This window comes from Xiphophorus hellerii, chromosome 5 (assembly GCF_003331165.1).
Source record: "Xiphophorus hellerii strain 12219 chromosome 5, Xiphophorus_hellerii-4.1, whole genome shotgun sequence".
Lineage (NCBI taxonomy): Eukaryota > Metazoa > Chordata > Actinopteri > Cyprinodontiformes > Poeciliidae > Xiphophorus > Xiphophorus hellerii.
In genome coordinates this window covers 11,248,601-11,270,938 of record NC_045676.1, presented here as the reverse complement: position 1 = coordinate 11,270,938, position 22,338 = coordinate 11,248,601, and the positions used below count along the sequence as shown (strand labels likewise).

At 36.9% G+C, this 22,338-nt stretch overlaps 2 protein-coding genes across 2 annotated transcripts in view; one reads left to right on the top strand and one right to left on the bottom strand.

Moving 5' to 3' along the window:
* LOC116719982 (rab11 family-interacting protein 4B) overlaps positions 1-9,258 on the bottom strand; it is a 38,378-nt gene extending 29,120 nt beyond the window's left edge. Inside the window, exon 1 of the mRNA XM_032562904.1 lies at positions 9,240-9,258. The gene's annotated coding sequence lies outside the window, so the exon portion shown is untranslated. The remainder of the gene's footprint in view (positions 1-9,239) is intronic.
* Positions 9,259-13,245: 3,987 nt separating this feature from the next.
* On the top strand, positions 13,246-21,618 carry LOC116719347 (uncharacterized). Its single transcript, XM_032561840.1, has 11 exons — positions 13,246-13,440; positions 13,727-13,875; positions 13,992-14,154; positions 15,761-16,132; positions 16,564-16,845; positions 16,924-16,947; positions 17,089-17,181; positions 17,292-17,322; positions 17,543-17,592; positions 17,781-17,815; positions 20,599-21,618. Exons 1-11 carry the CDS (start codon positions 13,314-13,316, stop codon positions 20,680-20,682), a joined length of 1,410 nt encoding a protein of 469 aa, XP_032417731.1. The 5' UTR covers positions 13,246-13,313; the 3' UTR covers positions 20,683-21,618.
* The last annotated feature ends 720 nt before the right edge of the window (positions 21,619-22,338 follow it).

The following is a 22,338-nucleotide window of genomic DNA, read 5'->3' as shown; positions in this document are numbered from 1 at the left end:
CAAAAGTTAAAAGGAAATGTCAGGGATCTTATTATCTCACCATCTCCACCCTGAGATGTTTTAACTGTGAATTTCATGACTCATACTTTTCTCCTGTCTTTGATAGAGAAGCCTGAAGCTTGATGCCGGAAATCTCTTGGTAATAGGAAAACATGCTGAGAAGAAAGATATAGGAAAGCGATATGATACTAGCAAAGGCAATGAAACCTAATTATGTGGAAAGGAATGCACCCCTCCTACAGCCCATTTCTTCCTCTGTTGAGCTCTTTCGTCCTCATGTCTCAAAGATGTTGGCTGTGGCTCAGTCATTGTCGTCTCTGTTTGTTTACTTGCAATTTGTAAGAGGGTTGGCCCCTTTCCTCCTTCCCAAAGAACCCGTTTACTATTCTGTTCATGCCTACCTGTCTCATTCAGATGAGAATACATAATTTTGGATGAGGCGGCTTGTTTTGACACATGCTTTCAGAAAGTGTCAACACTATGGACAGAAAGTACAATAAGAGGAGACAGTCCTGCTGCTGCAGTTCTCCATTCGTTTTGCAAATTCCTTCAAATAAGATGTTCGGTGAGAAACTGAATCCTATGTTTTGGTAACACTGATTACTTCATAGAGGGGGGTGTCGCAGCGGCGTGTTAGCGAGGCTCAGGAAACATCCACGCTAACACGCCGCTACCAAGCATTTTTCTCTCCAACGTGAGGTCTCTCGCTAACAAACTGGACGAATGGAAGCTGTGGATTGCAACTGACAGCCTCATCCGGGAATGCTGCATTCGGTTGATCACGGAGACGTGGTTAAATCCAACCATACCGGACCGGGAGATCGAGCTAGCAGGCTACACAGCACACCGACAGGACCGATCAGCGAGCTCCGGTAAGAAAAGAGGAGGTGGACTATGCGTTTATGTAAGTAACAGCTGGTGTACGAACTCCACATTAGTTGTTAGCCACTGTTCTCCAGGCGTGGAGTTCATCACAATTAAATGCAGACCCCGATACCGCCATTCTACTCACTGCGGTTTACATAGCACCGGATGCTAACGCTAGCTCGGCCGTGGGACTCCTGCATGATACTATCAGCAACAACCAGAACAAGTACCCCGAGGCTGTTCACATTGTCTCTGGGGACTTTAATCACGCTGATCTGAAATCAGTCCTCCCCAAATTCCATCAACACGTAAAGTGCACAACCAGGGGTGATAAAACTCTGGACAAGCTGTACACAAACATCAGACAGGCATACAGGGCTAAACCATTAGCACACCTTGGCCAGTATGATCACGTTTCCCTGCTACTGATCACTGCTTACACCCCCCTGCGGAAACGTGTCCCCAGTACAACCCGGACTGTCACCATCTGGCCTGAGGATGCCTCTCACCAACTACAGGGCTGCTTCCAGAGAACTGACTGGGAGGTTTTTGCAAATCAGGACCTGGAGAACTACACCTCAGCAGTCTTGGACTACATCAGGTTCTGCACGGACAATGTCACCAGGAACAGACTCATGAGGATCTATCCGAATAGGAAACCCTGGATGACTAAGGAGGTCCGGGGCCTCTTGAAAGCCAGGAACGCTGCTTTCAGGTCTGGGGACAAAGCACTCTACAGTTCTGCCAGAGCCAACCTGAGAAGAGGCATCTGCCAAGCTAAGGCATTATACAGAGGGAGAACAGAGAAGCAGCTCAGGAGCAACAAAACCAGGCAGGTGTGGCAGGGTGTTCAGCACATTACAAGCTACAGATCCAGCAACCAGCCATGCACGGAGGGAACCACTTCCCTGGCAGAGGAGATGAATATCTTCTTTGCCCGCTTTGAGGCGACACCTACCACAGTCTTTTTGTAAACATATAAAGATAGTAAACAGCTAACCTTAAAGCTACTAGGTCATGTTAACCAAAACACTCTTCGGTGTGGGACAAGGCTCAAAGTTATTGAACTATTTGCAGCATCGTTGAGGCATTAGGAACTCCATTGAGCTGAAAGTCACATATATTGTAAGTCATCAGTATAACATAGAGCATGAAGCAACAACTCCACTCTCCTTTTGGAAAGTTTGTTGCTAAGTTTAAACCCTGTAGATCATCAGAACATTTCACTGGGCGAGACTACTGGTGAAACTTTATAGTGTATAACATGACATACTAAGTTTTCAGATTCATCATGTTTTATAATGAAAAACTCTAAAGTTCCTGATCTGTCACACTTGTGAAGCAAGTGTGACAAAATTATATGTAAAAACACATTCACGAGGAAATCTAGCAAAAACCCACCTTCTCTGCTCATTCTGCTGGATTTAACACTGAAGCTCTACATGAAATGATGTAGCTGCCATTAAAAAGGAAGTCAGAGTGCAAAGTGATCAAGTCACACAAGTTATAGAAAGTGAAACGCAAAGGATGAAACTGGAAGAGCATGTCTTTGGGTAAATTTTGAACTTCATAGAAAATCTGAGATCAGAACAGGTATACATGATGAAGTAGGACCAGCAACTTTAGTAAAACATTTAGAGAAATGGAAGAAATGAGAAAACATCAAACTTTACATGAGTCAGTATTTCCTCACAATATGACTGTTATATTATTGGTACTTCTGGTAAACGGTGCTACTGAACTCCTATAAGGGCAGGTCACATAAAGGAAAAAGGGCAGATCACTCATAATAAGACAGAGAAAGCATGATAAAGCAGACAGTGCATACTTATTTATAGGGTTTTTAATGACTATAACAACAAACTTGTAATTGAAAATGGGGGTAGTACAAACTTCCTCAAACTTGTTTCCGCAGTTGTAATGCAACAAAGGCAAATGTGGGAAAACAGAACAGAGTGTTGCATTGGTCTGCGCAGTTTAATCTCTTGCTAGTTGATGAAATATGTCAGCTTGCAAATTTTTTTCTGGTGTTGAAAAACAAGTAGCAATGAACCCAGTTACACAGAATATATTCAGACCAAGTCCTACTGCTCATTTGTTAAATAATGGGTCATTTCCTGCAGCATGGCATATCAATTTATTGGCATCTGTTTGACTGTAATATGAGTTAAACCAAACTACTGGGTCAGTGCTGCCTGTAGGGAAAAGTCTCACAATGATGGATGTATCGATTTCTGCTCACATGGGGATAATTCACTTTTCAGAACATGCTGATGAGGCATGAATGGCCCAGAATAAATACTTTTATAAAAATTTGGATGATATAAAATAAAGGTAACAATTTTTCAAGCATTTATTCAAGTAACAGAGACAACCATCAGTCAGCAACAAGATTATGAACATTGTAACGTGGACTGTTTTTAATCCCTCAAATATTTTCAAAGACATTATAGCCCCTTGCATCAATTAGAAAACTGCACATCTAAAAAAAACTGCTTTTTTTAGACATTTGTAGAACTTGCAGCTAAGCAAAGCATGTAGTTCAACACAGTGTAGTTTCACAAAGACACAATAAAATATCCTGTATCAAATTTTAAAGCTGGATTGAGTTCCAACATAGACCAAAACAACAACAAACGATAAGCAAAGCACAAATATTTAAACTCCCCAAAGGCACTGCAGCAGTATTCGAATTCAAAGACCATCTCTGAGGTTTCACAGGAAGTTTGCAACCAACAGTTTACACTCTTTCTTTCTTAAACTCACACTTCTCATTTATGGTGAAAAAAAGAATTGGTGCCATCTGTGAGGGTTTGGGATGTTATTGTGTCTCATCCTGTTTTGGCGAAACACCTGTTGAAACTGTTTACACAATCTTTAACTTCCTCCTCGAAGAGGAATTCGGTTTAGGTAATCTGTGAAATTAAGTGCTGCTAACTAAGTGTGTTATTAACTCATCTTCCTCCAAACAATTGGTTTATTTACAGCTGACCTTATGGGTACAAAAAAAAAGCCTGTCTGCCACAAGACATCAACTTGTGCCTGCCTTGGGGAAATCTTTTTGATTTAACAAATGGAAAGGTTGACCCTGCCATGAAATCAGTTGATAACACCAAGGTTAAGTACAGACATCTGGATTTGGAAATGTTGGCAGCCTTTTCTATAATCTCAAACTGCTCTAATCATGCTAAATCTGAGATCTGAAATTGGCCACAAAATCTCTGATCAGTGCATCTCCAGCCGGTACTCTATGTTCTCACAAAGAGGAATTAATCATGGCTCTATAATTGTGTGCACTAAGGACAAAGTTAAAAGCAGGGCTTGTAAATTAGCACATATATAAATAATAATGTGGACTTTTACAGCTCTGTAAATAAATGTCTAAAGGCTCGTGCTTCATGTCCAGATGTTCCTGGCAGGAGGTGACCTCTGTCCAGTGGCAGACCGCCTGCTTCAGTGGCCACATAAACATGGGGACAGAAAGAGAAACTCAAAGTCTGCTCAAAGTCAGAATTAGGTTATAGTAACTTCCAGAAAAAAAAAACTAGGTGAAGAGGAACAGCTGTAATAAATGCCATGCAACCATAATGTTTAGCTTCCTCTCAGGCTCTATTTGTGTTCTCCTGTTGAGAACAGTCCTCAAACCAAACACTCCCTCAAGCTACAGATGTAGTGACATGCAATAATCTCACATCAGCAATCAGATGTTTCCCTAAAACAGTTTAAAAAAAAAAAACCTTGTGATGTTCTGATCCACATAAACCAGAACACAATGTGGAACTGGGCAAATGAATCAAAACGCAATGGAGAACAGATGTAGTAGATAGTGAATTGTGAATTATGTTATTCCATATCATGATGCCAAGAAATTGGCCCTTAAAGTTTAAGGGGATAATACATAGAGCAAAGAGATGTACGTATGCGTATCAGGCAGTTGAAGCAGCAAAGAAAAAGGTGGAAGGGGAAAAAAACATGATGAAATGTATGATATACGTATGTCAGGTACATTTGTGAAAATGCTCTATAGAATTTGTGTGCAAGCCATATACAAGCATTACTTATGCACATCAGACAAAAATGGAAATAAAAACACAGGGAGAGATGATCTGAGAGTAAGAGATCTTTCAGTTCATTAGTAGTCGTCCTTTACTGTTGGGCAGTTCCAGAATAATCATGTCAGCTGGATACCACTGTGTCCTTGACTGTCATTGACGAGACTGCACAGCTTTGCTTTGATTTCACTTTGAGTGCGTGTGTGTGTGTGTGTGTGTTATGTTCTGTATATGAGAGGCTTGCTTCTGTTTACCAAATCAGCTCCACATGCTGGTGCAATAAATCTCCTTAGGAATTATTTAATACATTAAAAATCCAGAGAAAAGATGAAAAGGGAGACACTTAAAAAGGCGAGTATAAATTAAAGTTTCCAGCAGTGACATTGACATAAGTTTATATATTATTTTTCCCTTTGCTTTTTTAAATAATTGCATTATTTTTTAATTTTGGCAATATTACAAAGACTAACATGAATAATTCCTAATAAATCCTAAAGAAGTGGAAAAACAGACCAATGGAATCCAACAAGATACAGCCTATCAGCTGCATTAAAAAAACATATAAAACACACCTACCTTCTTTTTCAGTTAGCTGGTTGATGACAAGATGCATTGATTCTTACAATATAGCTTGCTCTCTATAAAGAAGAGCTAAGTTAAATAAAAGGTTGAAATTAAATAAATAAACATCTGATAAAGAACTTGGACATTACTTGACACCACAAAATGGCACTGCCAGAATTTTCCTTTGATCTCAAAATTGATGGTAACTGTAAAGGACAGCTTGCCGTTTTGTTCCATCAAATCATATCATATTAGATGCTTCCCAGTGTGGCATCACATTATGTAAGATTTCCATGACTGTCAGTGATGCTCTCAGTCAACCGTGTGATTTTATTTTGAGCAGTCAGAGGGTTTTTCAAGTCCACCGCAGGTTGTTCAGACATCTGATTCCCACAGATGCAAATGAGCTGCACTAAGGCACCATGGCCCAACTTACAAAGAATTACACAAAACCTTTTTCACTTTAGATTATGCATGCAGCTTTTGCCCCATGAGGCATTATATCTGACGTAAATGGTTTGCTGCGGAGGATTTCCTGTTCCTCCACAGTTAGCTGCTGTAGATTTCAATGTACAGTGGGCAAAAAACAAAATATGCATCACACTTTTTATCTTAAAACAGGATTGGAACCTCACCATAGCTTCTCATACTCCATAATAAGATCACACTTCTTTGTGTTTGGTCTGTCACATACAATCTGCAATAAAATAGATTGAAGCTTGTGGTTGTAACGTGAACAATTTTTCCAAATTTCAAAGGGTGAGAATTATTTTAGATATCTGCAAATGCAAACATGAATACGTTGAAATTAAGGGGATGTTGAACTTTAGACAAATGTCACACAGGAGCAAACACTTTGAGGAAGGTCAAAGAGGAAGTCCTTGTGTTGCTTCTGCAACATTGGCAGCAGCACAATGATTAACAACAAATGTGGCCTTTGTACTCCTTCTCTCTTTCTGTCTGGTTCCCTTTTCCACTCTGTTGTTGTTGTACTGTTGTTCCAGTTTTGTCTGATGTTATAGGCTTATATTTGCTCTCTTTTCTCTGTCTTGCTTCCTGTCTTCACTCACTTTTTTCATTAAACTTGAAAAGACTGTAGAGCAGACAACTCCATCTCTTCCTCATTAAATATCAGAGGAGTTTATGTGCAGGGAGACAGAAGGAAAATATGGACCAATTAAAGGGAGAGAAAGATCTACAAAGGGAGCCAAGGGGAATAAAAGAAATGCAGCGAGAAAATCAAAAGTGAAAAAAAAACCCCAAACTGAAATGGATGAGAGAAGCTAAAGAATGAGATGTGCTCTAAACATGTTTGTGTTGTGTTTGAAACATACAGTAGCAGAAAAATAGATTTCCATGGTGTCTTAAAGGCATATTTTTCAGTGTAGTTTATTATAAATAACACTCTGGCTGTTATATAACATTCAGATTAAACTCAGCTGATCCAACACTTCCGAAACTGATTTAGTCTTTAAGATTCAGTGTAGAACAGATGAAAAATTCTTGGAGAAATCAGTTTTCTGACAAACTTGGAAACTAAGAGAGGATAATGTCAAATCTCCACACAGTATGTGAAAAAAGAGGCATAAATTATTAATAATATTTCTGCATTTGCTTGGCAAATCCAGGCCACAAACATCTGTTATCTGTCTAATCTCTCTGTGGTCCCTTGCTGATTGGGAAATTCTGCAACTCACGAAGGTACGGCCTTATGTTTGGAGGATTTTACCTTTGTCTGATACAGCTGGTCAATAACATATATACTAAAAACTACAGAAGCGCTCATAAGTGTACATAGTATGGCGGAAATTTTTATTGTTTTGACCATTTTTCAGAGGATATGAACAACAACAAAAAACTTTTTTCACTCATGGCCAGTTGTTGGGTGAAAAGAACTTATTTAAAAGTTTCTATACTGCAGTTATATTACAGCATATACGAAGTGATTATAGGCAAACAGATCACAGGGGAGGGTGGCTACCTTTAGCATGGACACAAGTTGACACATGTTTGGGTCAACTTGTGTGACCAAAGTCACCAGGGTATATGAACATTTGACCAGGATCATTTGGGTAGTTTCCATTGTCATTATAATTTAAAAAGACTAAACATAGTTTGACAATATGTGGCTTCACCCAACCACTAAGAGTTAAAAAAAACAATTTTGTGTTGTCATCTGTGTGTTCTGAAAATGGCCAAAAAACATGAATAAAAATTCCCACCGTAGTATGTAAAGTTATGTATGTTGGTTGGGGAAAGGTAACATGTTTAGACAACATCACTCGACTACTTAGGATCCCTTGTGGTTGTCATGGCAGAGCTTTATATGTGATTTTAGGATGTTGTTTTAAAATTTTGTTCACCTTTTTGATCTGGACCTGATAGTGCTGCTTTTTAATCTAAGCTGTGATGTACAAAAATGTGCATGTGAAAGATTCAGCAGCAGGTTCTGGAGTGAATTCTGGTTCGCTATAAAAAATAGATGATACTAGTGAGGATAAGCACCACGGATGATATTTTACATTGTCTACAACAGTGCATGTAGGAGTTCATGGTTTTAAGAAGACAAATAGCATGGAAGAGCAGAGTAATAAATCCTCTTCTACAACTCCTCTTACAATAATGAGACTCTTCTCATGTTTCCTCCTCCTCTTTTCCTAACCCTGACATGCACAAACACACCTCTTTAAACTCTCCAGGGGAGCTCTGGCATACCTCAGTCTGTTTGCTACAGCAACACTTTGGCACTTTAGACAATTGCTTTTCACAAATGAAACCACTTGCTCTCATACAAACTTGAATGCAACTTTGCAAAGATTCAAGAAAGGAACCATGCAAATGTGAAAATCTGACGAAACATTTACATAAAGCTTGTACAAGTATTCATACTACATTAACGTGTTTTACATTTTATCACTTCAGAACCACAAACTGCAAGTATTACGATGGAATTTAAGGAGATAGACCAAGAAGAAGTTGCACATGGTTGTAAAGTGAAATTATTATATATTTTTTTCAATCGTTATGCAGCCAGGAGTCCCATTGTTACTCTGGAGGAGCAGCAGAGCTCAGGAGGAGAAATCTGTTTCCGAAAATGAACAACTGTCCGAGCAACTTTCCGAAAATGGCCTCCGTAACCAATTGTTGCCTTTAACCATCAATTAAAGATTAATGATTAGCCTCAATCCAAATTTCTGAAAATAAACCTAGTTTTTGGCATAAATGTATAAACTGATATTACTGCATAACTTTATTTATTGGTTTTATTCTTAAATGTTTCTTTTTTACTATTTTATTTCCAAAGTTCATCAGTTTTTCCTTTTATTTAGCAGTTTACTTGAGCATTACCAGCTATGTAGAGGTTTGTTGATTAAGGTCAGGTTGAAGTACTTACTTTAATAATTCTGGAAACTTTGTGTTTTTTCCGTTTGTACTCCAGACTTGCTATTTAAGAAAATGAGTGCATAAACTTGAACCTATCATTATTTACTGCCACACCTCACCTAGCAGGTATTCATGAAACAATTATTGAGCCTGAAAGCTATTTGAGTATGATTTCCTGATAATTACGTGGTGCCTTAGTTGGTAAATTGATCTAAATTACAAATTTTGTTAATATTTGACTTTGACACTTAATAATATCAATAAGTGCCACTAATAATAGTTATTCCATGGAATTTATTTAATTAGTATGATGATGTTTGAAACCTTTAAGAGCAAGCAGGAACTGAACTTGTAACAGAAAGTCTTACCTACCGTTTACTGAGCAGACAAACTGAAATGCAAAGCAATCGTCAATGAAATTCCTCCTGCTGTCCAGGACTCGATGTTTGCGACAGAATATCATGTGATTAAGCAGGTCTGACAGGGAAGTACGGAGGGTTAAGAAAAGGAAGTGCTGCATTTTAAACTTGATAGCAACAGTATTGCATTTCACAGTGTGAATATTTTACGAGCGCTTCTCAGCTGACCTATTGAAACTTTTAACTGCCTCTTTTGCAGTGAAAATCAAAATGTGCAAAATACATTTCAAACACATGAATAAGAAGTCATTTCACAGCAAGATTAATTTACAGAAACACCAAGAAGTGAATTAAATTAGCTAAAGTCTAATAAGCTGATTTTTTTTGTCAGTGCTGAATAGACTTGATATAAAGTACCTATCAAGGATAGCACATTTCCTTCTATTTTTCTATCTCAGTGACAAGTATTTCTGTCAACCCGTACTACAGTTTGAAATTTTGTCTAGCAAAACAGTAGAAAACATTAACATCTGCATGTAGTCCTGCAGATAAACTCGTGTTTAATTACTGTAAACGTGAGTTAAACTCATCTGTCATTCAATCAGCAAATATTTCAGTGGATCTCTGATGAAAAAGTGAATATGTCTTGGCGTACCTGTTTGGCGTCTGTAGCTGAACACTGCCACCAAGTGGAGAACTCAATGAAGCACAAACTTAAAAAAGGCTAAACTTATACTCATTCAGGAGAACTTTACTCATTCACACACAAAACTGGAGTAGATAATGACAAATGCCATCCCATGGTAGTTAGTACGTTACTTGAAAAATTAACTAATGTGAGAGCAGCCAGTAATGACAACACTTTGGTTTAAATGAAGTGGTTTAAATATACACATAACCTGCATCTTAACTCGAGTCGAGCAAATCTCAATCTCGTTGTAATCTGTTGATGACAATGACAATAAATCTTATCTTATCTTATCTTATCTTTCTTTGCAAATAATTATTTTCTGCTATAAAATGGTGAATTTGGACAGTAAGTTGCAAATAAAATAAGTAATAACCTTCTATTAATTCCTCAATTTTCCTTTTTGATTATTAGCACTTTTTTCAAACTTCTTAAACTATTACTGTAATTTTGTTATTTCTGTCTAAAACCTACTTAACATTGAGACTGAACAATGAATTTACTCATCCATCCAACAGGCTGTCTGCTTCTTCTTATTTGTATTTTAATATCACCATAACTACAAAGAAAGAAACTACTTAGAAATAGTGTCTAATTTTTTAAAAGGAAAATCTAATTTCTGTTCTTTAATTTAGTTATCAAAGGTTGTTATTTATTCTCCAAACAAGCTCATGTTCAATAATCTCGACAAATCTCAAAATGAGTTCATGTGAATCCAAAACACTTTTATGGTTTAAGCAGCAAATATTACTATTTATTTTTCCTAAAAGCCATATAATTAAAAAAAGCAACAAAATTTAAAATACATTTTTCTACCCGTCCTTCTCTTAGAGGACAACAATTATTAATAGTAGGAGCATGTGTGTCATAGGTCAGTCACTGTAAATAGTTTTACACAGCTGACTGGAAGTCTGTGCAATGTCCAAGTAGGAATAGAAACACGCGTGTGTGTAGGCATGGGCGGACGTGTGTAGGCGTGTGTATCAGGGAGCAAGTAGTATAGCATGGAGGGTTTTTATTTACCCCAAAAACAAAAACCCATATTTTTCAAATATGTTTGAAAAATAGTTAACAAAACCAACACAGAAATGCCAATAAAAGAGGTGAACTCGTTACACTAGACGCAAAAAATCATAACTTACCAAGCCAAGATAAATCTTTTAAACAGTCTATGTCAAAACTGATGAAAGATATACAAAAAAAACTGCACAGACCAGTGTAAATATAGAATGTGTCATTATACTTTACAGGATCTGCCAGGATACATGTCTTTGAGTTATCATCTGCATTCACTTTCCGTTTCCCAGGTCAGTGAGACACTTCCCACAGGAGCTAATCAGCGCCTCCACAATGTTCCTGCTGAAAAGCACCACCTCACTAGGGAGCCAATCAGGGAAACCGTTCAATTATGCTGACATGCTGAGAACCATGGCAACACACAGTAACAGATCAGGTCCGTATGCACTGATAAAAACCATAGGAATCACATTGTAGGTATTTTAGGAATGAGACAAGCAGAGCCCTCACTTTATAGAAAACTGCATCTAATAATTCTGTACAAGCTTCGATTCTAGAACACTGAATTCTTGAACTAAAATTTGTAGAAACTGATGTAAAAAAAAATGCTACACACTGATGGGGAAACAGGGAACTTGTGAAATTGTGGGGTTTTCAGAGCAAATAAAGAGTCGGATGACCGTCACTGAAAGAAAAACGGTGATAGTATTCACAAGACTTTAGGAGGAAACATTATTCTGAATAATTGAAGTTGATACACAAAATAACAATTACTAATGACAAAAACTAAAGAACCAAACCAAACTATTTAGATGTAGAGTGCCTTCACAAAAGCTTTGGTATTGTCATAATTGTCTTTACCACAACAGAACAAATGTAAATTAACAGGAACAAGCCACATAAACACATAATATTTCTATAACTTTGGACATTATTGCCAAAAAACAAATTTTCATTTTGAGTTTTTATTTACTTTTAATTTGATCAAATCTATGTTAAGCAGACAAACACGCCACAACTCTGCTAAAAGACGTAAATAAACCTTCATGTTGCCCTGCAAATGAATATTTGTAAGGAGGGGTGAGTAACATACTGCAGTGCTGTTCTCTCTACTGGCTGGCTAACAACAATGTTTACAAGTAAATATGTTTACAATTGTTTCACGCTGTTGTGTTATAAGGAACAACGAAGGACAATAATCATAGTTGATTCCTGCTATGATAAACAGTCAAAAGGAAAAGAATTCTTTTAATAACAGTCTCTAAAAATACCACCAAAATTTAATTTCTCTGCAAAACACTTCCAAAATGCTAACATCATCTTAAAAATTACTACATATTACAATACAACAATCTGGGTCATCAGGAAACAGCTGATCTGTCAGCTGATCAGTCAGCTCAGTTTTGTGTGTGTGTGATAACACCCCTTCATGTGTCCAGACAACAATACTAACATTCCTTAAATCTCTTCAGATGAAATAGATTTGTATTTTTTTCCTAAAACCAGTGAACTGATTAGCTAGTGCATATCTTTTGGTCAAAAGTACACAAAATGTTAAAAGAAAAAATAATAGTGGCCTGAAACTAAGCTGAGAAATGAATCCAGGTGCAATTTCTCATTACAAGAAAGTTTCAGTGACAAGTGTATCTCATTAAAAAAGTCTGTTTCTCATTTTAATACGATATAAATATATGTTTTTCTGGCAGATTCAAACTTTTTAAAAAAGCATAAGGGCTCCCTGACTCTTTCTCCTCACTCTTGTTCTTATAGATGACATTTAAACATCCCACAAGATGTTACTGTTTCACTGATAAAATCGTTTTTGTATAAACAAGGCCTTGTCTTACTACATTACTGCAGCTTAGTGGTAAGACAAGCCTTTATGCCTGAAATAGGCAAAAAAATGTGTGAGTACTCAACACATTTTAAAATTGGATAGAAATATCCTTTATTGTCATACACAGGGAAAATTCCGGTCATCAAGTTGAGGTATGTAGGTTAACAGATAAAAATAAAAACAGAAAGGAAGAATGACAGACTTTACACTAAGGGCAAATTTACAGTAGGAGGAAAAAATACTTTTCAGTTATTTATGTCTTTTGAGCGATATAAGCACAACTTTTACAGTAGTTGTGACATTCGATGACTGGATTGTAAATCTCAGTGCTCTACTTCTTTATGTTGACACAGAGCTTTTCACATTTGGTTTGGTTCTGATTGAAGTAAAGACTGCTATTAATTCTCATCATACCACATATCCGCCCAGTGATCTCCAAAAAAGGAAGTGTGCTTACAGGTTTGACTTCCCCCGTTGCTCTGTCTTCAAGAGGATGTCAGATGCATTAAGAAAACACAGAGAGAGGAAAACAGGGGAGAGAAAGAATGAAGCATATGTTTGGAGGTGCCTTATTTACTTCAGTCAGTCTTCTTTTTGGGTCAAGGATGCCGTGTGTCAGTGGTCGCTCACTCTGGCTTTATCCCCCTATACTCGCTTTCTTACAACTTTTGGGTAAGCATTTGAACAGAAATCTGTTTGAAATTTTATCTTTCAATTTTTCATTGAAAAATTCTGTTTGTGGGAGAAAACTTATGTCAGTATTTATCTTTTATCGACTAACAATAAAATATATCATGCTATAAAACAATTCTATGTTTTAGTGTTCTAATTTTCAACTGAAATTGTCTGTTTAGTCAACTTGAACATCTGATGAAGCAATCTTTTATTTCCATGTTTGAAGATGATGTTATTTCTTAGGGAAGTTGGGTAACTCGTATTTTATCTTTCCTTCATGCAGAAAGAGTGTCAGCCTCCACTTCCTCTCCCACTCTTCCGACTCCTACCTTGGACATCTACTCAAGGTCAGGAGACTCAGTGGTCCTGGTCTGCCGAGCTCCTAGGGGCCACAGTGGCGTTGTGTTCATGTTGTACCGTGACACCAAAAAAGTAATTTGAGTTTTTAAAAAAAAATTAAATTAAACAGTTAAACAGGTTCATTATCTAAAGTGCGTTTGACATATTCTGTGATTATATTCAGTGTACTATTTTCTCATTTTATTGAGATGGACTCGCGTGAACTGCTCTACCCAGTTCAGCAAGTTCACTTCACTGTCAGGATGGATGAACCAGATTCAGGCCAGCAGCATCTTTACTGCTGCTTATACAAGAACCAAGAGAGACAATACAGTCTGTTCAGCCCCTACTTGCAACTAAAGGAAAAAATAGGTAAGTTTTTACAACTTCCCCATTTGATCAAATGCTAGCAGCCCTAAAAATGAATTAAGCTCTAACTCAGCTTTTGTCATTTTTGAGAAAATGTTTTGGTGTCAAGTTAAGAAAGAATACGTGTTTCTCTCTTTTATTTCAACCTACATGGTTTATTTCTGCGCCGTTAAAAATATCACTGTTACCTGGTCAGCTATGAATTATATGGAGAATGAAACTGACTGTTAAGTAGAAATCCAAATGAGTCACATGGTTTGCAGGTTAAATCTGCAGCCGGTTGAGATTTCACACAGGGTATAAAATAAACACTCCCATCCGCTCTACAGTAACCCCAAAAACACACTTCTGTATGCAGCTGCTGTTTGTGGTCTCTTATTGTCCTCAGCTCTGTGGGTGTGGATAGCAGTAGTAACATCCTGCGCTTCATATAGAAACTACACACACCCACCGATACACGCACACACACAAACAAAAAGATCAAACAATGGTACTGGTTTAAACTACTCCCACTCACAAAGGGAAGTTTGGTTAGGAACTAGGAATATGGCAGTATTGTAGATATAACACACTTCATCCATGTATTGTCTCAGTTGCAGAGGGGGCTGGTGCCTATATCTCCAGCAGTGACTGGATGAGAGGTGGTGCTCATCCTGGACTGCTGGTTCCAAATACTGATATGTAAAATCAAGTATGTCACAAATAACTTGCCATTGTATTGACGGTCTAATCAATTCTCTGATGTCTGATTGTGTCCCAGATACCTTACAACATGCTGTAGTACAACTTTTTTTTAAATTAAACACTACCTTGATCACTCTGCTATTATTTTGATTTTTTTAACGGACAGTCTCTAAGCTCCATTTCTATTAAGAGTGCAGGGAACAGAGTTTTATAATAAGCAGTTACAGTGATTTCATAAGAATTTAATGGGTCAAAATTTTGATCAAGTCTTGCCACAGCACAGAGCTTCCTTACCCTTAAGAAGCCAAAGAGATATTATAATTAGAATGATAATCTATGTGGTAAAGATAGTACCATCAGTCTACTAAATTCATTTTGACATCAATTGGCAACACACTCTGTCATAAACTTTAACAGTTCTGCTCGATGATTAAAACAAACCTTTTATTCTTAAAGCTCCATTTCAAAGTCCTATATTCCATCAATGAACTTTGGATATGCTTTGTTATATCTCACTTGGATTACAGCAATGTTCTGTATGCTGGTCCTCTTTTGAAAAAGCTAATAGTGCCCTCCTCCCCTGCTCCTGCATCCCAAAAACAGGCTTAGTGGTTCCTGGTGATTCATTGTTCATACAGAAATGTGGGCTTAATAATAAACTTACACCTGCTCAAAAGATGCTACTTTCAAAAGGTAACCTTTACTTTCAAAAGGCATAGATAGATTTTATGTTGTGTTTTATGCATATTTTGTTTGTGTAGCACATTTCAACAGTATGGCAGTTCAGATTTTAGGGCTCATGTTTTGCTAATTTATACATTGTGCAACAGTGGTGTTGTTTTGACTGTGCTTCAGAAATACACTTTGACTGGTCAAGATAACATTTCAGTGTTTCTGTTTTTTTTTTGTTTTTTTGTCCAAACAGCTGACGCCCCGACTCCTCCCATTTCTTCTTGTCCCTCTCCGGTCTTATCCGTACAGCCCTCCGATGGTGTGGTGACACTGGGAGACACGCTCCACTTCCAATGCAGCGTCCCCATTCATTCAAACCAGTTACAGTCCCAGTCTAGCAAACCTGCAATGTTTCTTTTGCTGAGGGAGCAAACAGGGATAACATCTGCCATCCCGCTGCATCAGGCCAGTCAGGTGTCAAACCCTGATCCACAGCCAGGGGTCTTCAATGTGGGACCAGTAAGAGGAGGCGAGGAGGGACAGTATACCTGCCTCTACCAGATCAACAGTAAAACGGGATTGGTTAATTCATCTGTCAGCAATGTGGTGCAGGTCACGATTAGAGGTGAGGATTTATTTTATTACTTCAGTAACCTATGTCTAGCCAATTCACAAGAACACCTTAAGGCAGAGGTCTCAAAATGTTTGCCCTGAGGGCCAAAATCATGGTCTCAAGAGACGAGATATAAGGGTGGAATGATGGAGAGATAGAAATATTGACAGAGTTGAAGCTAAAAATTCAAGGACAAGATAATCAATTTTTATTTACACAGATTTTGAAAATGCTAAAATACATTGTCTCTTTATGCCATGTCATGTTTTAGTTATAATGTAGAATTTCAAACTTTTAAAAACCTTACTTTTCACTCCTAAATATGACAGAAAATTATAAAAACCTGGATGAGGTTAATATAATTTATGAATAACCTCAAGTCTATCTGGTATGTAGTTTTACAGGTTTATTGTTCATCTTGGTTGGCTGTTTTTTGCTCCTAGGTGTGCTTCCTGTGCCCTCCCTGGTTCTCCAGCAGCAGACAGACGTGTGGCATTTGCTCTGTACAGGATCCCCTGCATATCCTGGCTCTGTGTTCTTACTTTACGTTGCTGACAGCGAACGTCTTGTGGCAACTTACCGTGCAAAAGCTTTACAACATCAAGTCACATTCCCTGTGCCTGTCCAGAATTCACCAGTGACCTTTTATCAGTGCCAGTACAGGACTCCGTTAGGAAGCACATGGAGCCTCTCGGAGAGAAGCGTCCCTCTGGCTTTAGCTACAGGTAGAGACCTGCTGTGCTACTATATGCATTGTTTTAGATGCTTTGATTTTTGACAGTTTCTTTTCTTGCGTTTTTCAGGAAATTCCCCTCCAACATTAAAAGGTAATTTCTCATTTGTTAAATCATTAAATGGGAAAGGATGGGGGAATCATTGCAGCCAGATATGAATATATAATTGTGCTTGTATTTAACATTTTATTTTTCTCCTTAATTTTTGGACAATGGACAATGCTTGTGTTCCAGGTGTGGACTGGCCTCTTGTACTGGGCTCCTTCTCTGCAGCCATATTATTTCTCTGCTCTGTGGTTTTTGTGGGTGTGCTGGTTAAGAGGAAAGGTAGATTCCACAAGAAACTCCTCTTCCTTACTTAAACTTGCTTTTCTTCATTTGCGGAAGTCATAATGTCTCTTTTTCTCTCATTTTCTCTCATTTTCACTTCTCCTAAGTAAAAGCAGCTGCCAAGGAAAAGAAGAGAAGGTAATGCATTCACAGCTCTGATGGATGCTGCAAAGAGCAAGTAGTTTCTTCACAAAATGATTGTACATTTTTGCACCACAGGAACAATTGTGTTCCTCACACATACATTATTATGTATATCTTAAAATGAAAACCAAATGCAAATATGTTACATAAATTCATATTTTCATTGCTCATAGGTGTATTTATATTAAGTAGTGCCCTTATTGCTCTGTTTCAGACAACAAGCACAGTTCTGGACTAAAGTGCACGCTCGAGACCACGTTGTTGGTAAGTTCTCTTCTTCAGAATGTCATTTCCCCTTTATGATGCATGACTCAGAGCGTTTCTGCTCATTTTTCTGTCCATTTGCTTGTATAAGAATAAAAACGTAAAGTCCCAACTGCATGTGAACAACACATGCTAAAAGGGTTTCTTTTAAATGTATGTGATTATTTTTTGCTGTTGTTGTTTTTCAGATCTTACTCTCAGGCGTACAAGTTTTGACACCCAGGTATTTTTTTTCTTTCTTTTAAATTAAAACAGGAAGTAGATAAAAATCTGAATAGTGTGACACAAATTTGTTTTTCAGCTTTATTACCATTACACCCCTAAATGAAATTCAGTGCAACAATTTACTTCCAGGCATTACATATTTATTAAATAGAGTCCACCTACTTTAATTTATTCTCAGAATAAAAAGTTTACTATAGAACTCTGATGAACACAGCAGCAGCAGCAAAGAGGAGTCTCATGTTAGTTCTAACTGTAGCGATCCACATCTTTGATTGGAGAATCAAATGACAGGACATGTTCTACACAAATCAGGTTTTTATAGACAGTGACACAAAGAGAAAAGATGCTCACAGATGCTTTCCATCCAACATGGCTGATCATAAACTATTTTTCAAAGCTGGTAGAGATGTACTTCAATAGGCTTAAATTGATTTAAAGGGAAATTCAGTAAAATAGAGACTCAGAAGACTAAATACAAATACATACCAGATATTTAAGAATTTTTTGTTTTGTAGTTTTGAAAACCATAGTATTTATCCTTTGACATCATAATATATTTTGGTCTATATGAAGAAAAACAAACAATAAAACATTTATGATTGCAATACTTAATAGATTAATGTGTCTGATTTTGATGTTCAGCAGAATTCATTTACAGGAAACCTGATGAATCTTGTGATTTGTGAGAATTTTCTTTGGAATAGAATATTTCAGCACATTTTCACTGTAACAGGAAAGAGGAAGTTTCTCCACTTCTTCAGTTGGAATTTGTGGTATTTCTGTGGACTCCATTTGTAGATTTTCCATACAAACAAGAGTAAACTTTCCCAATCTCTTTGCTGTAAACACACATTAATCATTACAAATCAACCAATCGCCCTTCCAAAACATATTTTAACTCAAACTTGGGCACACGTCATTTTTCATTCGTGCTGTTGTGCACGGTTAGCACATTATTCTCATTAGGTGCAATTATTTTCATTAATTAGCTTGATGAAAGGCTCTCATCAGACTAAAGGCTCTGCCTCCCTTTGCAGAGCTCCTCATCAGGCATCATAAACAACTGAGTGCAGTCGCCAGCTGGGTTTCCCTCATGCTAGAGAACAGGAATGTTTTCAGCAGAACAAAAATTATTTGTAGGTGTATGCTTTATGTCTTGCATTAATGTGGGGTTGTTGAATAAACCAAAAATGTGTTTGGATTTCCATGATGTTAATTAAACTAATTAGGAATAGTCATTCTCAGGGCTGTTGCTATGAAAGCAGAGACAGAATGATAAAGAAGTTTCTTTCAATGTAAACAAAACACAGTTAAATATTTTTCCCTTAAAAGCCCCACAGACCGTAAAACTGTCTGTTTTTTACTGTGGAATATAATTTGGAGTGATTTATGTGAACACAGGCTCCCTTAAGAACATTAAATGATTTGATTACTTTAAAATGTTTGATGACATGTCCTGGCTTTCAAAGTCCCTCACATTTCCTTCAATTTTCATGTTACTGGCATTTTCTATTATAGACCAACAGAAAGCAGAACAAAATTGTAAAATAAACTAAAACTACACATGCTTGAAAAATATATATAGAACAAAACAAAACAAAGAACTACATCTTTAGTAGCTTTGACAAGTAGTTTAAGCCCAGCCAGATTGGATAAAAAACATCTGTGAGCATCTATCAATATAAATAATAATAATGACAAGAAAACTAAATATTTACATGTTGAAGTAAAACTAAAAACTATACTACAAATTCATTTTTTTATTAAATTAAAAATCTGAAATTGATTGCCTTTGCCTTGCCCTGAGTCAATACTTTGTATAGAATCTCCTTTGGTTGCCATTACAGATACAATGTTTTTAGAGTAAATTTACCGGTTTTGTATTCTAAGCCCATTCTTTAAAAAAAAAACAAAGACAAAAAAAATTCCCCACATCATGATGCAGCCACTCTCATGTTTCACTGAGGGGATAGTGTGTTCACAGTACAGAATTAGTACATGGTGTACAAAACTGGTTTCTGCTGCTAGGTTTCCTACATGCCTCACGACAAACCTTAAAATAAGACTTTCTTTTAATCATGTCTTCTTGCCACTCCTCCATAAAGGCCATTGTGTGGCATTCAAGCGAATAGTTATGCAGGTGAGGATCTTTGCATGAAATCAATGCCTGGCCTGAGAGTTTAGGAGGATGACTATGTCTTGGTAGGTTTGTAGTTGTGTCAAACTCATGAGATGCTGAAAACACTTCTAAAACACTTAAAGCCTAAACCTACATTAACCTTCTCCACAACTTTATCTCTTATCTGTTTGCTATATTTCTTGGTCTGCATGATGCTGATACTGAGATTACTTTACAAACAGACAGGCTGTTTACTGATTAAGTGGTGGTTGGAAACAGTGGATTTTCTTTAGAAGTATGAAAATAAAGAAGGCGGCATTGGATGAAGCTTTCTTTAGTACTTACTTATTGACTTCAGGAAATCTTAGTGATCATTTCCTTCCAGACCAAAACTAGATTTGATGTTGGACTAAAATGTAGCATTCCAGCCTGAGAATAAAACAGTCATTTTGAACAGACATTGATATTTTAACACTTAAATATGTTGAATCTTAGTGTTTTACTTCTGTTGTTCTTTGTTACTCTGAAAGCATCACAAACATAGCTGCGGAAAATGAGCGAACATATTTAGCTACGAAAGTAGTGGTGAGATATGAACGCTGCCACAGGAAGTGACATAAACATCTTGATAGGCTGTCTTAACAATGTTTGTTTCTTTACAGGAATGGGCCTGTGGGGAAACAGAGGTGCCCTCTAGATCTTCTCTCTGGAACCCCCTCTCTACTTTCACAACTCCAATGCATTAGAAATGTTTATTTCATATCTACCTGTGTGCGTGTGTGTAGGGGTGTGTGCGTGGGGGTGTGTGGGTGTATTTGGGAATTTAATCATGGTTTATCAATGTAGCAATAGTTGGCATTACACAGCATGACATGAAGGGGACATTTCTTCCTTTTTCATTTATGTGTAGGAGATTATTTCTTCTTATATGTTTGTTTGTTGTTACTAAGACTATGAAATTAAATGGAGATTTTATTATCGTTTTTATAATGTTTACTGTAAATTGTGTATTTTTCTCTATGACTCTAAAGATACATTCATTAACAAATTAGTCTATATGTTGCATTTGCTAGGAAGTATAAGTGAATTTAGAAATGGACTGATGAGAGTTTTGTAGCCAACTTCCGATCACCAGTTTCTTTAAAGTTTCTATATGTAACTCTTTCTCTTTCAACAATTTTTCTAGTCTTCTGGCCAGGAGTCAGTATCAATTATTTATGTTAACCAATGTGTGTGTGATAGCCATTAGTTTAAAACAGTGTTTACTATTATTAGAGAAAAAATACATTTTCAGCAGTCTTTAGCATCATATATTAGCACAATTAGCATGGTTAATTTAGCATTTAGCATTACTTTTAACAAATGTTAAAAGAAATGCGAAATGTGTGCATTTCGTAGAGAATCTCCTTATGTTAATTTCCAAAAGTGGCAATATTTGCAAATCCTATTTTTTTCATCACAGACAACTCAAAATGATAAATCCTGTTATCTGCCAGTGTCAGTTCATTAACCAACCTGCCTTCCACACCTTTGTTCTCCATAACTTTGAGTTACTTTTCTTTAACACAAACAACTTCCACACAGAATATTGTCATTGTTAGCATAAGTTGTTTCTGGTCATCAGTCGATTTCTTGCTGTATCTTTAAAACAAAAATAAACCTCTTTGTGGTTTTGCAGTAAATGTGCCACACTTACTGAGAACATAATCCTATACTTGCCTACACACGGTTCAGTATTTGTGGATTTTTCTGTGGAACGTACCTCCAAACTATTGATGGAAAATTCACCTATTCAATTATTGCTACTTTTTCGTAGTGCATATCTAAAATAATTGCAAAATGCAGTTTGGGGAGCTAAAATACCTGGCTACTTGACGTAGCCAAACAAGGATTCCTTTTCCTTGGTGACGATTGGCCCAAAAGTGCAGATAAGGAAGATCGTAGTTACTTTTCAGTTAGGCAAGATGGTTTCTACATATAGTACTGTATTTTAAGGTATTTTTGGTGTTTCAGTTATTGAATTAAGCTCTTATAAAAATGCTTCTGTTTAATAGGAGAAGTTTCAGAAGACAAACTACTTTAAAGAGAGCACTATTCAAAATCACAGTTAAGGCTAAGAAATTAAGATGCATTACACATCCAAGAGTAAAATGATGCATTATTGAGATGCTGGGTTTCTGATGAATATCCTGCAGAGGGCACTGTTTCTTTACAGTTTTGATGTTATAAAGACCTTGCAGAACAACTTAATTACTTTCATTTATCAAGCTGGTGTCCTTGATAGTAAATAACAGATCCAGTGGAACATTGTGACCATGACATGCATGAAGCCAAACAATCCTGTAAGTATCATCCTATTACAACATAATATGATTACCTGGCTTTCTTTTTATTATGTGATA